This window comes from Tyto alba, unplaced genomic scaffold, assembly GCF_018691265.1.
Source record: "Tyto alba isolate M040663 unplaced genomic scaffold, T.alba_DEE_v4.0 Super-Scaffold_8, whole genome shotgun sequence".
Lineage (NCBI taxonomy): Eukaryota > Metazoa > Chordata > Aves > Strigiformes > Tytonidae > Tyto > Tyto alba.
In genome coordinates, this window is record NW_024881329.1 from 18,942,129 (window position 1) to 18,958,482 (window position 16,354).

General features: G+C 50.0%; 2 protein-coding genes across 2 annotated transcripts; both read right to left on the minus strand.

The window, feature by feature from the left end:
• Positions 1-5,229: 5,229 nt before the first annotated feature.
• Positions 5,230-8,660, minus strand: LOC104368715 (proto-oncogene Mas-like). Its single transcript, XM_033006907.2, has 2 exons — positions 8,401-8,660; positions 5,230-7,823 (listed from the first exon to the last, which is right to left on the minus strand). The coding sequence occupies exon 2, from the start codon at positions 7,762-7,764 to the stop codon at positions 6,805-6,807; it is 960 nt and encodes a 319-aa protein (XP_032862798.2). The 5' UTR covers positions 7,765-7,823; positions 8,401-8,660; the 3' UTR covers positions 5,230-6,804.
• A 1,915-nt stretch (positions 8,661-10,575) lies between these two features.
• Positions 10,576-11,556, minus strand: LOC104368716 (proto-oncogene Mas). The gene has a single exon (XM_009976098.3). It carries the CDS (start codon positions 11,554-11,556, stop codon positions 10,576-10,578), a length of 981 nt encoding a protein of 326 aa, XP_009974400.2.
• Between the last annotated feature and the right edge of the window lie 4,798 nt (positions 11,557-16,354).

Here is a 16,354-nt window from a genome sequence, read left to right on the forward strand (position 1 = left end):
CATCTCCCACCTGACCAGCCCTGGTCTCCTACCTCCTGGTCCTCCAGGGAACAGTGCTGCCGCAGGAGCCCCAGCACACAGGGCCTCGCCGGGGCCAGGATTGCCAGGAGAAAGAGGGTGGTGATAGCTGCCGGGACCACCCTGGTCTGCTTTGGCCTTGTCCCTTGTGCCTGAGGAGGAGACCTTTGCCCAGAGAACACATCCCGTGGACAGGAGACTCCCCTCACAATCTCATCACATCGGTGACAGCTTCCCCTCACATGTCCCACGGACGGTGATCTTGTCAGTAGAAGTTGGCCACGTCACCCCCTTCCTCTCCTCCCCCCAGTTTTTCACCAGGAGGTGCCGATATGATTCTGTTAAGAAAGGCACTTGAGACTCTATAAAGTATCATTTTAAATACTATTTACTAGATCTAAAACTATGAAGGAGAGGATAGCACAGAAAATCTTATGTCCCTTCAGATGCCAGGAACCCCAAGTCGTGCAGCATCATATAGACCTCTGATCAGGCCAGATCCTGACCACTGAAAGCCTACCCCATTACACTCATTTGAGCTACTACAGGATTTTCTTAAAAAAGGAAACAGCTCATTCTACTGTCAAACAAAAAGGTTGGTCATATGAGAACTGTTGCAGCAGTCTTAGACAAAGACAAGGACACGCAGGCAGTGTAGTCACCAGCACCCTGTGGGAGCTGCCTGCAGGCTCTTCTGTGGCCATCAACCAACCAGGTTTGTCCCATGGCCAAGGGAGATGCACAGCATAGCACGGCACAGGCCTGGGACTACTCAGGATGAGTGTTTTGTGGATCACTTACTCTCTGATGTATAATGGTCTTCTGGTCATGATCTCTACGTCCCCATCGTCCAACTTCAGCTCACTGTGCCAGGGTCTTCTGGGTGTTGAGGTGAGAAGCTGGTGGTAGAAAACTTCCCCTAGCTCTCTTCTGTTCCTTCACTATTCTTACAGCCTTCATCACCAAGGGGATGGTGGGGAAGAGATTTGGTAGGGCAAGAGGAAGGCAGAAAGATGAGAATGAGTGAGATGAGCCAGGGACCATCAACCATGGAGATGAACCAGCAGAAACCCCTCGGAAGTCTTTGACAGTCTCGTGGCCTTAATGCTCCTTCTTCTTCCCACCATTCCTCACATTCAGAACCACCTCTGGTCATGCCCATCTCTTCCCCTGCCCCCACAGACCTCATCATACACCCGCTCCCTGCACCTGGGATGTCACCAGAATCCCCTCAACAGCAGCCAGTGATGCTTCACTGGCCTTGTCTCAACTTGCTGTGAGAAAGCACCAGTATTCAGATACAGAACAACACGAGGGCTTTGCCCACTGCCTCTAATCACATCCCTGGCATGTGTCTGCTCTGAGATTACGTTTTGTGGGGTACATAGTGCTGCAAATGTACTTTTATCTAGAAGTGGTTCCTGTCTCACAATCTCACCCTTTAGCATCACAGGGACCAGAATTTTCATTGTTTCTTTTGTCTCTGTCTTTCATAAGTTTTCCATCTTTTGAGTACCTCTTCTTGGGAGTTATTGCCTATGCTTGTCATCCCCAAGACTGATGTCATCCAAAGATGTCCTTTGCTTTCATGTGGTGAACGCATGTTAATGAACAAAGTCCACAGGCTTTCCAGTGTTCCAGCCTTGAGCTGCAGAAGTTGGGGTCAGACTTGAAACAAGGCTAGAGCATAGGCTCAAGGTCCACCCATGAGAGGGGAACGGAGACAGGTCTTCAGACAGGTTTAAATCCTGCATAGCTCAGGCAGTCTGGTTGCTCGGGCCTGACCTCAGCTGGAGTCCCTGGTCCCATGGGCAGGGGATGAAGGGCTGGGGTCAGGGCAAATGCTCCCCTTGCATTCAGGGCCCTGGAAGAGAGAATCAGACTGCCTCACATGGACAGTTTAGTGTGGTATGTTGTTCAGACATGCTTCATGAGATTAAGTCCCTTTATTCACCTTTCCCACTGGTTTAGGCCTATAAAAATCAGATCATCGTTGTCCTTCCATGACAGCATGTGTTCTTCTTTACCTCCACTGTGAAAAACATTTCCCTTTATAGATTTCTTCTATGGCTTTGTAGCATCAGATTTCTCACACGTATTGTGTTCCACGCTCTGACATGTTAAAACAAAGCCTCCATCCGGTGGCAATGTCTCCCAGAAGAAAGTTGGAAGAAGTCTTCAGGCACCAGTTTACATGTCATTAGGGGCACTGAGCAAAGCCCTCGTGCCATATAGACCACTCTATATGGTGATGGAGGGTCTCTGATGGTGAGGAGACCCTCGTGGACAGCCAGGGGGGATGGAGGCATAGGGGGATGTGGCACAGAGCCTGCGCAGCACTGCTCAGCCACTGCTCGGTCCCTCGACCCACCTGCATTCCCCATTGCAATGACCCGCATTGCCCTGGCCCCACTGAATAAACTCTGGCTCCTTTGGCTTAGCAGATGAGTTTTGTGGTGTTTTGGGGGGGATGTCTTGCCTGGGGAAAGCCTGACATATTAGGCCCTGGGGGAGATTTGGTCATCTCTGCTGGCCAAACAAGGCAGGGCTCTTGCCCAGAGAAGTTGTGTCTGCCCCTTCCCTGGAAGGGTTCAAGGCCAGGTTGGATGGGCCTTTGGTCAACTTGCTCTAGTGGAAGGTGTCCCTGCCCATGGAATTGGATGATCTTTAAGGTCCCTTCCAACCCCAACCATTCCATGATTCTATGAAAAAGGGTTGCAAAAATGGGCAAGCCAAGGAGGTCATCTCACCAGCACCGCTGCACCCATGATGAAGTGAAAGGCTCAGCAAGGAGTAGAGGCAATTGCTGCCATGGGAAGCAACGGGGTGGCTCGTCCATGGGGTAGTGCAGCCCTCTCCTGATCTTGGTTCCCTTGGCATGGAGACATTGCAGTGGCAGAGCTGGCCGTGCCTCCCTGTCTGCTGCTGCAGAGAGGTGGAAGGTGAGGACTCCAGGAGAGCCACTTGCTCCTGGAAGCCAAGCGGGATACCCTCACGAAGAGAGGCTAGCTGGCAACTCACCCCCCAACAAAATCCCCCTCCCTGCCCAGTTGAACATCTCCGCCTCCTCAGTGGATGGTGATTTCACAAATATCTGCGGGGTTGATGCCTCTAGATGGCAGGAGAGGGGTATGCATCACATGGAGCATCCTTGGTCTTCTGTCTAAAGAGCCGGCTGGCAAAGCTGGCCCTGCACTCCCAGCTGATGGAAAGAAAGACAAACTAACATCAGGTAGGGCTGCAGAGCTTGGGGAGAAACAAGAGCATTCCCTTATAAATTAAATGGGGATTTGTCACACTTTTTAATTCCAGAGTTAAATAATTCTGAGAAAAGTATGGGTTCAATAGTGCTGGGGCATTATGAGTGGCATGTTCCCAGCACTCATGTTCATGCCAAGAAGTTCACACAAGGTTCTACTTTCCAGCTATGCTCCAGGGGAACATGGCTTTTTGCAACAGAGTACAGCTGGATGATGATATATCGTGTCCTGGAGGTTGTGGGGGTCTCTCAGGGACCAGACAGCACAAAAGCATCCCTGAAAGCAGGCAGGGAATCTGCTCCAGCCCTGCTCCTATCAGTCCCTCCAGGAAAGCCAAGGGAGGATTTTAAGATGTGTTTCACTTTTCAATATCTCCACAAAAGTTTTGTCCACAGGGACAAAAACATCCCAAAGGAGGCTTCAGATTCTTTTGCCTTACTTCAGTCAAAGCTATGATACCCTGTCCTCCAAACTTGGAGATGGAGATGGGGGAAGCTATGTCTGCAGAGGAGGCACCAATTCTGGAAAGGAAATACTTCAAGTCAAAGAGTGAGATAGCACAGTGCAGCTCAGGTTGCCTGGTGCCAAACATCACCTCTCTGATGCCGAAGAGAAGCACAGTGGGCCAATGTCGGCTGCAGAGGTCGAGATGGGAACCTGCTCCGGCACAGCTCACCAAACACTCCCCAGACATGGCTCCAAGCCATGCCATGAAGCACGTCAGGGGATCACCAGATCAGATGGTCTTGGCAAGTCAGAGACACAAATTCCTGTAATCTCTTTGCTCGCAGCAAAGATTTCATGGTAACTTCACCAAACACGCCTTTCTGTCCATGACCAAAAAGAGCCTGACACATAGTAATTAACATAGCCAGGCATATGAGCCACTTAATTTTATAGAATTATGTGCAGGCTGGCAGGGAGTGGGCCCATCCTTTGGTTCCCCAACTTCAGCATCAAGAAGAAGTCCTGCCCTGCCTCCATCCTGAATATGGGCATCCTCAGGAGGAGCTGAGCAGCTCCTCTGCACAGCTGTTTCAATAACTAACCATACACTCCAAAATCCTGATTGGATTGATCTTTTTCTCATTATCTATCTAAGGTACCATTTTGTTACTGTTCCTAAATTAAATTTGGATTTCTCTTTTTGTTTCCAGCATGGTAAGTCGGACCCCAAAGTTTGTTGAATAAACAACAGCTGGGCTTCACTGCAAGGCTTGTCACTGGTGAATGGAGCAAGGCTGACTTGACTCTGTCAGAAAATGGCTCATTTGCCCTCATTCTAAAGCCTCTGTCTTGTCTATGAGGAGGACAGGTACCTCCAGAGCATGAGGTAGGTGCCTGCAATAGTTGGGACAAACTGTCTCTTGACAGTGCCAAGACCTCCTCATTTATTCTGGAAGGGACCTGGGAAGCAGGTGACATCTGTCTGGGATGTTTGCAATTAGTGGAGATGTATGTCACTGTAAGAAGCCTCCAGTTGAGACAAACCATGGCCGTGGAGCTGCCTACTCATGCTGAAAGCTTTCCTTGGGAACAACTGAGCACACCAGGAGCGCACGTCCTGGTAGGGTGGAGGGCTGAGGCTGGCTGCGGCAGGCAGAGGTGGAAGGGCAGAGGGAAAGACCAGAAGGAAAGGACCTCCCAGCATCCCAGCACCTGGGAGACTGCTGGGCAAAGCAGGGAGGAGGCACACAGCCTGACAGGGGACATCATCCCATTTGCAGGGATGCCTGTACTCACCCACCCGTTTCTCTGCCTCTTGCACAGTGGAAAGTTGTCCATCCTTTTCCCACTGCCTCAAATCCAAGGGTAACTAACGTGTCACTGATTTTAGAAAGAGAAACGATAATATAAGCCACGGGTGGTGGGTCACACTTTGAAGACACATGATGAGATTAAACATCTAAGAAGTATTTATTTAGAGAGTTGTTTTACAGAACAGGGCAGGAGTCTTCCATAGTTGAGAGGGGCTTTTTTCTCCCTCTCTCCCATTTTCCTGTCCTTTAGAAAGTAAAAATTTTCCAGGTTACAACGTGCTGTCCAGGGAAGGGCTCCCATCACCCAGGGAATGTCACCCAAGGCAGGTGCAGAAGGACCATGATGGTCCCACCTGCTTTTCCTGCTTCCCAGAATCTCCCTTGCTTGCAGAGTCACCCAGGCCACCAACTATCCAAGCTCCTCGTTTTTACCAGAGAGTCTTATGGGTTTAGTTATCATGGTTCTGTACCTGTACTGCACCAAGTGATTTTCATTCCAGCTTGTCTGGTGACGTGTAGCTCTGGACTGAGGGACAAGCCAAAGAGCAGAGAAACTTCTGTCACCATCCTAGGTCCCCGAGGCCAATGTCATCAGTAGTTCCTGGGTCTGTTCTGGTGATGAATTTTCTCCCTCCGATCCTCCCTGCCAGCTGCATCTTCCCAACCTTTCCCTTGTGCTCATACTAAAGTTAGTGCAGCCTGGTAGGGAGTTGCACCAGGAAACAAAACCAGCTCAGAAGCAATGGTTTGTTGGTGGTTTAGTTCACAGACAAATGCTCCTTGAGGGCAAGGGGGCACAGAGGGAAGAGAGGAGCAGAGAAAATGCTGCCACTACCCCTTTTACCCAGCCAGCGCCTGATCCAGGCTACAGAGAGTCAGTCCTCATGGCCTCAACAGGATCTTTTCCATAAAAAGTCCATTGTTTTCTTTCCCTCTCCCTCTATCTTCTTTCACAGGGAAAACCCAGTCTTTACAGAGTCTTCAGGCAGGGCTGTGTTTTTTGGACTGATTCATTTTAATGCTACGCCTCCTGTTTTTCTAGATGAGGGACAGACACTCCAGAAACAGATAGAGACCTCAGGTCATGATTGCGAAAGGGCGCTTGCTCACAGACAGCCCGGAGAAAAGTGGGAGGAACCACACGAGGCAGTTCCAGTCAAAAACCCCTTGCGTGCAGACAACCCACATGGTGTGCAGACAAAATTCAGTTTGCAGCAGAAGTGATGCATTTCAGGGAAAGCCTTCCAGGGACAATCCCAAACACACACCTACCTGCCCGGTAACAAAACTGAAGGTGAAGTCTCCGCATATTCTTCACACATGTTGGCACCCGCTGGAGATGAACACACAAGGCTTTGCCCAGGAATTGTTCTGCCCTGATGTGCCAAATTTTCTCATCCACCCGCACCCTAGTTATAAGCAGACACACCAAAAAATCCCACTGGCAGGAGCAAAGAGCCTCCGCTGCTACTCTGTTTTAACAGTGGACAGGGTAGACCAAGATCACTTTTGAGACTAGGGTAAACTCAGACCTGTCGGTAGGAACAGATTCAAATCAAAGGTTTAAAAGCAAGAGGTTTCGATGGGTATTTCATCACGCTGTCCAGTGTCCACCCCAGGCAGGATTTCCTGGGTCACCCAGCACGTTTTGTTGGGCTGCAGCTGATTTTGCTCAGCTGCAGCCAGAGCCTCACCAAAGTCTCACTCTGTCCCACCAGGTACCTCCATCCCAAGAGCATCTTCTCCCAGGAAGGGCCCGCAGAGGTTTAAACAACCGTTTCCAATGTGTTTTCTTGGGGAGTTTCGCCTCTATTTTGAGGGTCTGTTACGTCTTCAAAAGCCCTTTGGAAAGCAACCCTAACAGAGAGTGTGAACTTCTCTGCGCAGCTCCCAGCCAAGAAGTAAATAATGGGGTTGATACTGCTGTTCACACAGGTGAACAGGAGAGAGGTATCAAAGACAAAAACAGAAAAATCAAACAGTCTCAGCAAGAGCCAGTAACAAAAATCAGCAGTGAAGAAGGGGAAGATGAAGTCGGCCAGCAGGACCACAACACAGAGCTTCCTTGGTGGATATTGCCATGAGCAGCACAAGACCCTGGCAAGCAGGGTTAGACCAGAAAAAATCAGAATAAGCACTGATAAGAGGTAACTCAGGACGAAGACAATGAGCGCTGCAGGGCAGACGTAGAGGGTCACGGTGAGCAGGAAGGAGAGAGCCCAGAGAAGGGCACACACGAGCACTGGCAAGCACTGGGAGCAGTGACAGGGACAGCGGGCCAGGGGCAGGACGGACAGAGATGTCAGGGCACTGAAGGCTGCCAGGAGGTAGATGCTGGTGGTGAAGGCGAAGAAGATGGTGATGTTCAACACAACCGTCATGTCCCGTGAGCCCAGCCTGTGATAAAGGCTCTCTGGGCCGTAAAATATCACAAGGGCAATGGCGATGGAGAGGAGGAAGGTGAAGTTGGCCACAGCCAGGTTTAGGATGTAGAAGGTGATGGGGTTCCTGCGGAGGCGGGAGCCGAGGAGCCAGAGGACGGCCCCGTTCCCCACCAGCCCGCAGAGGCAGATGAGCAGCGTGACAGGGACTTTGCTCAAGTGACCGGCTTCACAGTCGGTCCAGTTGTAGTGATTGTCTTCATACCTCAGCAGCCTGTGATGCCAACTCCTGTTAAACACCGTCCCACCGGGCTGGCTCCAACAAGCAGAGCTGGCTCTTTCCATGACAGGGAATGGTGTGCTCACGCTGAAATCTCTGCTGCTTCTCCTTCCCCCTCCCACAGCTGGAGGGATGAGACAAAACAGAGACATGTTAGCAACTCTGCTGTCCCCCACACTAGGCTTTTCAGTTCTTTGCAGCCATGCCCCAGCTTCCACGTGGAGGAGCACAGAGAGAAACGAGGGGCAGGAGAGATGGAAGACAAGATGTGCGGAGATGGGTATGGCATGCCTGGCACAAGAGCATGTACAGAGGCAGAGCAAAAGCAAGGGAGATGCCTCCTGGCTGGCTTTGAACAGGACAGATCTGGAGGAGGAAAATAATAAGACAAAAAGATTGTCCTTGCAGATGCCAAAGAGCAAGTGGTTTTGGGGGTGGATGTGGTATGGATTCTCAGGTGTCTAACATTATATAGTCCATCTTGATAAGCTGCTGAGTTCCTTCAGCAGGACACTCATTTCAGTATTCCCCTATCACCTTTTCCCACAATATTTATAGGTCTTAATATCCTAGAAAGCACTATTCCCCAATAAGATTTGGTACAAATCGACCAACAGGTTCAAAACCAGTGAGGGGAGGCACTGATTGGGCTGAAAAAAAAAAAAACAACAAAACCCACAAAACACCCAGAAAAGTCTGACCTCCTTTCCTCTCGCAGCCTGGAGAACTTCCCTGGAGCAGACGCGCTGCAGACTCACATCACCTCGCACTCGCCAGCTGCCGTCCCCGTGATCTTCATGAGGTTTCCTGGAATTATCACTTGGAAAACTGGGCCGGAGCCTGCCTTGGTGAGCCTGTGCAGCGTCCAGCATGGGGTCTTTCTCAGGTCCTTTCACAAATCACATTTCTCCGTGTTAGCCAAGCAGGTCACATTCTCAAGGATTCTTGCAAACCGGGAACTATTTCATTGCATTTGACAGTATCAGGGTTCTGGTTATAATCTATTTTGGCTTTGTGCAGGAAATGACTAACAAAAAAGTCTCAGAAATTAGACCTATGGGAAAAGCAGATGGTCTCCGTGTCAGGTTCCTCTTTCATTTTGTTTTAAAGCAACCCCAATCCCAAAACCTATTAAAGCTGAACTTTTCTCCTGTCATTCCAGAGGCGTATCTTTAGGACCCTGCGCTACAAGCTTGGCACTGCTGCAAAACTTCTATTTCAGATTCAGATCTAGGTTTGCCACTCGTATACCACAATTTCATAGCCATACTTGGCCTTCAAATGCACAGTTTCCAAGAACATGCTAGAGGTGTATGCTCCAAGTGCATCCCAGGAGCCAATGGAATAATAAGACCTGTGCATGAACCAGGGCACAGGCAGACGGCGGAGAGATGACTTGGGATTTATGGAAAATCTTTTTTTCCTAAGGAAAGGTGAGTCAGTGCTGCTCACTTGGCTTTAGTCATCTAAAAGTTACGGTTTTCATCTGAGTTGTGTTCAGAATTCCCTCTATAGTCAGTCAGCAGCCTACAATAGTTTCCTCAGACAGGCCCATGTAATTTTTAGAGAGCTGAAGTGAGGTGAGATGGTTCCTACCCAGACTGACTGTGGTGAAGGGCAAATGCAAACAGCTCCCACCAAGCCAACCCCTTCAAGTGTAGACAGGTCATGATAAGGAAAGCGTCAATGTACAGCAGCTTAATTCTGTGCAACACAACACTCGCTGCCCAATTTACCCATGTGCTCAACAAAAAAGTAGAATTGCCCAGTGTTTCTCAGCTTCTGCTTTTGTGGGCAACATCCTGAGCATGTTGGCCTAAAATTTTGATTTCCAACACAAGATTTACAGACGTTGGTTATTTGTTTGCATGGGGGTCAGGCTTGTATGTGTTCAAAATAAGCTATGTTCTGTAAATGTTATGGCTCTGGTAGCAGTTGTTTCTGTGTGTTGGAAAGCTAATAAAACCATCTGGCAGGCAGAGCTCAGCCTCCTCAAGCTATCGCCTGCGAGAGCCTTCCCAGCCTCTATTTCTGCCTCTTTTCTTGGGTCTGCCCTGGCAGTTTGCTCCATGGGCTTCTCCACCCAGTGCACAGAATTGCACTTTCCAAGAGCCATCAGACCCTAGTTGTCTGTCTGTCTGCCCTCTGTCCAACCTGGCTCAGGGCTGATCACTGGCAGGACTTGTCTCTGTCCCCTCCTGCCTCCTTGGTTAAACCCCCTTGGCAGGGTAAAGGTTTGGCTGCTGACTGATGCTGCCAGCTCCATCAGCCAGACTGCGATGGATTTTCTCTGTGGCACCAGAGGAAATTAAGCCAGAGGGAGCCGCAAATATCGTTTCCATCCCTCACCATCATCTCCTCTGGTTTGGGGGTTTTTGAGGATTAAGGCAGTGAGCGGTCAGTGCTTTAGTATCAGGCACCAAGGTCCCAGAAGAGGGTAGAGGCAGGAAGAGTTGGGACATCTCCACGCTGGGAAGCAAAGTGCAGATCAGGCCAACAGTGTGGCTGTGTTAACCCCAGAGAACAGGAGAACAGATGAGGCAGGACATTCTGGACCACAACATTTCAACATTATAAAATAGTGGGCAGCATGAGGGGACTGTCACAACTGTAATTTTGAGAACAAACGGTAGCACCACACGGAGCCAGCAAGGGAAGAAACTGCAATCACCAATAAGTTATATAAAAGACACTTTTATTAAAATAACTTAAAAATAAATTTGAGGCGGGAACCAGCCCTGCCCCTGGAAATCTCATCAAGCGTGGCAGTGTCCTGGGGATGCCAGTCCCTCTCACCCAACTGGGCAAGGACTCTGCTCCTGTGGGTGCTGGACCGGGGTGCCCCTCTCCAGGTGCCAGCCTGCAGCTATCTGGGATCAGGCAGGAATTCCCATCACAGGGGTCTCACCCACCTCTTGGGAATCTGCCCTATCTTCAAAGACCCTCTGAAGAGCCACTTTGACGGATCCCCTGAACCTGGGCTTGCCATAGCTCCCTACGAGGACATAAATAACAGGATTGATGCTGCTGTTGACAGAGGCCAGCAACAGGCAGATCTCAAAAACAAAGTTAATATAGACAAAGAAGTTGAGGAAGATCTGGACACTGAGTGGGATACCAAAGAGGAGAAAGAAGAAAACGGCAAGGAAGATAACAGTGTACAGCCTTGCTGGGTGGTGTTGCCAAGAGCTACGCCTCAGCTTGATGAAGAGGATCACGTTGGAAAGAACCATAAAGGGAGTGAAAAAGCAGAAATTGAGAAAACACAAGGTTCCAAGAACCATCCAGCAGTGTTCAGAGTGACCCAGGTCACACACAAAGTACACCAGCCCAGCAAGGACAAAGGCGAGGGCCCACAGCAGGCTACACACGATGGCTGACAGGAGCTTCGGGCGGTGGCATCGGCACCAGAAGGGCCAGAGGACACCCACACACCTCTCCACACTGATGGCCGTGAGGAGATAGAGGCTGGTGCTGTACATGAGCAGAACCATGGAGTGAAATAGCGGCAGCACCCGCAAAATCTTTGGCTGAAAGCAGGTGAGCATGGGCACATGATATATTACAAGGAAAGCTGACGTGCAGAGGAGAAAGCAGGAGTCGGCCACGGCCAGGTTCAGGAGGTAAGCGGTGAACGGGTTCCTCGTGATGCGGAAGCCGAGGAGCCAGAGGATGGCCCCGTTCCCCACCAGCCCGCAGAGGCAGATGAGCAGCGTGATGCTACCGGTGACGATTTCGGGGATGTGTTCTGCAAAGCACCTGGTCCCATTGTACCCATCCCCAGGGACCATGCTGTCCAAGGGCGCGGGGGGCACTGTACACCAGGCATGGATCGTGTCGTTGGGATGCCGATCCATCTTCCTCCTTTCTCTCTGGTGCTCTCCTGGAGAAAGGCAAGAGATGAAAGCAAAATTAGTGACTCCCAGGTCTCCAGTACTGTGAATGTCCTCTGGTCATTCAGTCTTCCCCCCTCCTCCACAGGCTACAACATCTGCAATGGAAGGAAGGGAAGAGAAGGGAAGGGAAGGGAAGGGAAGGGAAGGGAAGGGAAGGGAAGGGAAGGGAAGGGAAGGGAAGGGAAGAGGGAAGAGGGAAGAGGGAAGAGGGAAGAGGGAAGAGGGAAGAGGGAAGAGGGAAGAGGGAAGAGGGAAGAGGGAAGAGGGAAGAGGGAAGAGGGAAGAGGGAAGAGGGAAGAGGGAAGAGATCAAGAGAAATAGGGATAGGCATAGGAGGGAGAAGTTTGGTCCCAGAGTAGCAAAGACAGACAAAGAGCTGGAAGAAAAGTAGAGGGAGAAAGAAAAAGGCATGCAGAGCCATTTGCCCTTTAAGGACTAAAAAGGGATGAGGAGGTGAATGAGAAGAATGGAAAGACTGAGGAAGAGCAGATCAGTGTGCCCCAGCAAAAGGAGCCCCAGACCCGTCTCACCAGGCACAGGGGGGTCCAGAGAGGGCAGAGTCCTTGCACAGCCTTGGTATCCCAGAGGTGTAAACTCCAGTCCTCCCTGTCAGAATTGCACGTGAGAGTTTACAAAGCCACCGCACCAAAACCATTCCAGACGAGATCTGGCCACCAGGAACAAGGCAGCTCCATGATGAGGTTCCTCCAACGGTCTGTGTGCAGGCTCTGGCACCTTGTCTCTTCCTCAGCTTGAGGCCAAATGGGCCCTGGGCCCACGGTCCTGGGTTTCTGCCCAGGCTTGGTCATTCTGAGTTCAGCGGAAGCAGCTTGCCCAAGAGTCATCCTCACGGGACGGGCATTGCAGACCAATCTGCTGGTTGCTTCAAACGCTTCCTGTTTGCAAGCCCATCACTGTGTCAAGCACAAAATTATCATCTTCCTTCTCGTTTGCTTCTTCTGCGCCTGGGGGCGATGTCCCTGAGATGTGTTGCAGATCCCATCGGTGTGATTGTCCGCTTTTTGCTGTCACAAAGAAGCCCACCAGCTCCCCGCCAACCCTGGGGAGATGATACTCGACACGGCGCCTGCTGACTGTCACTTCTTGTAAGAGCTGAGCTGGACGTCTCCGTCACCCTGTGTTGCGGGGAGGGCAAGAGGGAAGCGGGACGGTGTGACGCACCCAGCCTCTACGTCCCGGGGACAACGCAGACCCCCGGACCCACCCTTCTCTGGCAGTGGTGAGTGGGTGGCTGCTCCGTGCCCCGTCCTCACGTCTCACTCTGCTGAGGTTGCAGGGACGTGGCACGAGTCCTTGGAGGGGACTTGCTGCTCACGGGCGATTTCTGCAGGGCAGGAGCCTCCTCACGGTGGCAGCTCCATCCCTTTGCCCTGCTCCAAGCATCTTTTGGGGGACCAGGGAGATTTGTCCTGCTTCTTTTTCTGCTGTGCAGCAAATCTATAACCAACTAGCTCAGAAGAAATCACTGCAGACACCCAGACCAAGGGGGAGCAAATGCAAATGGCTGGGAGAGCGTCCCATCCAGCCCCGTGCCTGCACCTCCATCCCAGCTCCTGCCTCCTACTCCTCTTCCCCCGTGACTTCGACCAAATTCCTTAATAAAGAATATTTATTTAAGTCATAATGAAGCTGGACAGGAGAGCTTTGATGCCAGGATCTACCTCATCCAGCCCCAGATCTTCAGCAACTCCAAAGCCCCTGCGCTGCTGTTTTGAGCAGCTTCAGCTTCCTGGGGGTCATGGACTCCTGGCACTGCCAGGAAAGGGGCCACGCCGAGACACTTCTTTTTATGTTTAGAAGAAGAGTTCAACAGAAAATGAGATTAAAGGAGGGAGTAATAGGACCCATAAACAGGATGGTGAGAGCTCAGCCAAGTGTTAGGCAGAGCCTGCAGTGGGGATGGCTCCTCCTGACGTGGAGAAGTGCAGCTATGTGGCTGCGTTTCCCAATTGTTTGTAAATCATGATAAGTCTTTGTTAAACGTTAGCTGATGCTAATGTGATAGGCAAATAACAAATAGTAAATAATAAATACTACTAATAGTAAATAATAAATAACAAACTGTAGATGGTAAATAATGGACTGTGGATGGTAAATAATGAAGTGTAGATGGCAAATAATGAAGTGTAGATGGTAGATAACAAACAATAAATAATAAATTAGTGAATAAATAATAAATTATACATAATTAATAAGTAACAAATAAATATAAATATCAAACAACAAACACATACAAATAATAGATAGATTAAGCTATAAATAAGTAATAATAAATAATATTTTTTATTATTATTAACGTGATTAAATAATGATGAAGCTGCTGCTGGGGGAAGCTCCCTGCTGCTGAGCGGTCGCCTGCCCGGCCAGGTGGGCACAGGGCAGGGTGTGCACGAGACGGGGGCACGTGGTTCCTGATGGCAGGTCCTGACCCAGGGTCCTGGCACACCCGAGGACAACCAGCGCGGTGACAATGATGAGTATTGGACTGAGCGCCTGTTTCCTTATTTCACCTCATGGCAGCCACTTAGGCATCAAAATCTGTGATTCTTCATCAGGCTGGCAGTTCGTAACTCCCACTGATGTGGCAACAACCGTGCTGGGGACAAGGGTGGCAAGTTCCCTCACGCCGATGTCCCCAAAGGCACCTTTTGGCATCACTTCAAATGTTTATGTTTCTTCTCTCTACGGAAAAAATTGGGAGAAAGGGGCAATATTAACAAACAAACACAGTCTTTAGTTAAACCTGGAGTTTTTCCCACTTTGAAGTCACACAGTGCTTGGAAATAACCCCCATGGCAGATCCACGAGTGAGCTCTTCTTATCAACACTTGGCTTCTGCCTGGTTGTGGGCACAGGGAACTGATGCATTTCTTTTGGGCTGGGTTTCACGGAGCACCACGGGCTATCGCCTCCCAGCATCTCGTCTGTGCATCACCCTCTCCTTCCCAGGACCACCGTGGAAAACATTTGATCAACTTTTCCCTGGAAGACTCTCTGATTTGCTTTGTGCCCGTTTTCAGATTAGTATAACCCCAGGAAAAAAAAAAAAAAAAAAAAAAAAAAAAAGCAGAAAGCAGAGTCAGAGATGGTCTTTTCCCATCTCTGCCATATCCAGGGCCAGCAGGACAAAACACCAAACCGCAGGAACATATGTGTGAACTGAACTTAATTAATCGTCATTCCTCTGCCTGCAGCTCATGCTGTGGCGCTGGAGAGGACTCAAGCGGACGCACTCATTTCCCAGCAGAAACATCATTTTACAACCCTCACGGCAATCAAAGAGAAACCCTACAATTATAAGAAATTAGGACAAAATTATAAAGAAGTCTAACAGGGTAGTAACAAAAAATATATAATCGATAACAAAGCACAATCCTTTCACCCAGGATTGTCTCGATAGCCTAAGAAAAATTCAAGGAACTTAGTGATGTGCTTCCAAGTGTCCCAGTGAGTAATGATGCTGCTGAAGCTTGTAATAATTATCACTGCCACCTCCAGCTCTCACTGCCTTTGCCCCAAATGTCCTTCCAACCACAAGTCCTTTGGGTCGGCTTGCTCCAAATTCCCCCTCAGCATCCTCCCAACATCTGCCCTGGCCATGGAGGAGCGGGCAGGGTGTCCCAGCACAGCAGCCTTTGGGAAGCCCCTGCCCACTTGAGAAATGTGCTGGGCTGGCTGGGAATAACAACCCGCTGCAGGACCACAGACAATACACCCATCAGCTCCGAGCCAGCGCTGCTGTGGGGCTTCTCCTTCAGCCCTTCCAAAAATTAACCCAAAGGTAGTTTTTTCATGCTAAAGCAATGTTAGGATTAGTTAAAAATGCCCTGCCCTGGCTGTGTTAAATGCAACGTGGCGGCACTGCAGCTCCATCTCTCTCTTGCTCCCAAAGCTTCTGTTCAGTCAGATTTCCATGGGTAAGAGGGAAAACATGACCCAGTATTTTCCTAATCCATCTTCATCCAGCGTGAATTGTCACAGGGCTGTAGAATGGTACCTCCCAGCTTCTGTGGCCGCAGGGTGTGCTTCACCATCCATCCTCCTCCTCCCGGGAAGGCAGAGCCTGCAGGCACCGGAGCTGGACCCATCCATAGCCGTGAATGGCACGACAGCATCCCAACAGCTTTCACTTCCCAGGTGGTTTTCCTCAACGAAACTTGTCCAAATACTCATTCTCCTTTAATGCTGGCTTTCCCCAGGGTACGAATCTTGTGGGGGTGACCATGTGAACCCTCTGCCCTGAGGACTCCCCCCCCGTGCTGGACAGAAATTTGTGGAAGCAGCTGGGGAGATATGACCTGTGCCAGCACTCAGGGGGCTGAGAAAACCCTGGTGTGTGCTCCTGAAGTCCATTTGCAGAGATGTAGCACAACCCGATGGCAGCAAAAGGCTGGAAACGTTTCCGTGCGACCGAGGGGTGATGCTGCCTCCTTAAAGTCTGTTTTCTTAAGATAAAAATAGACATCTGAAGAAAGACTCTACGTCATCTGCAAAATCTTACCAATCAGTGTTAATGAGCCATCTCTGCCCCTGCAAGCACCGATGTCTGCACTTGCAGGAGAGAAGATGCCTACTGATATGAGAGCGATAAGGAGGCTTCTGGATGACTCCTCCCCTGAGTTTTTTTACTAATAATACTTTGTAGTTCGCACACATGGCACAGCCTTACTTGAAAAGAAATGGCACAGATCCTTAAGCATTTGCAGAGAGAGAAAAAAAAAAAAATCCAAACCCACCA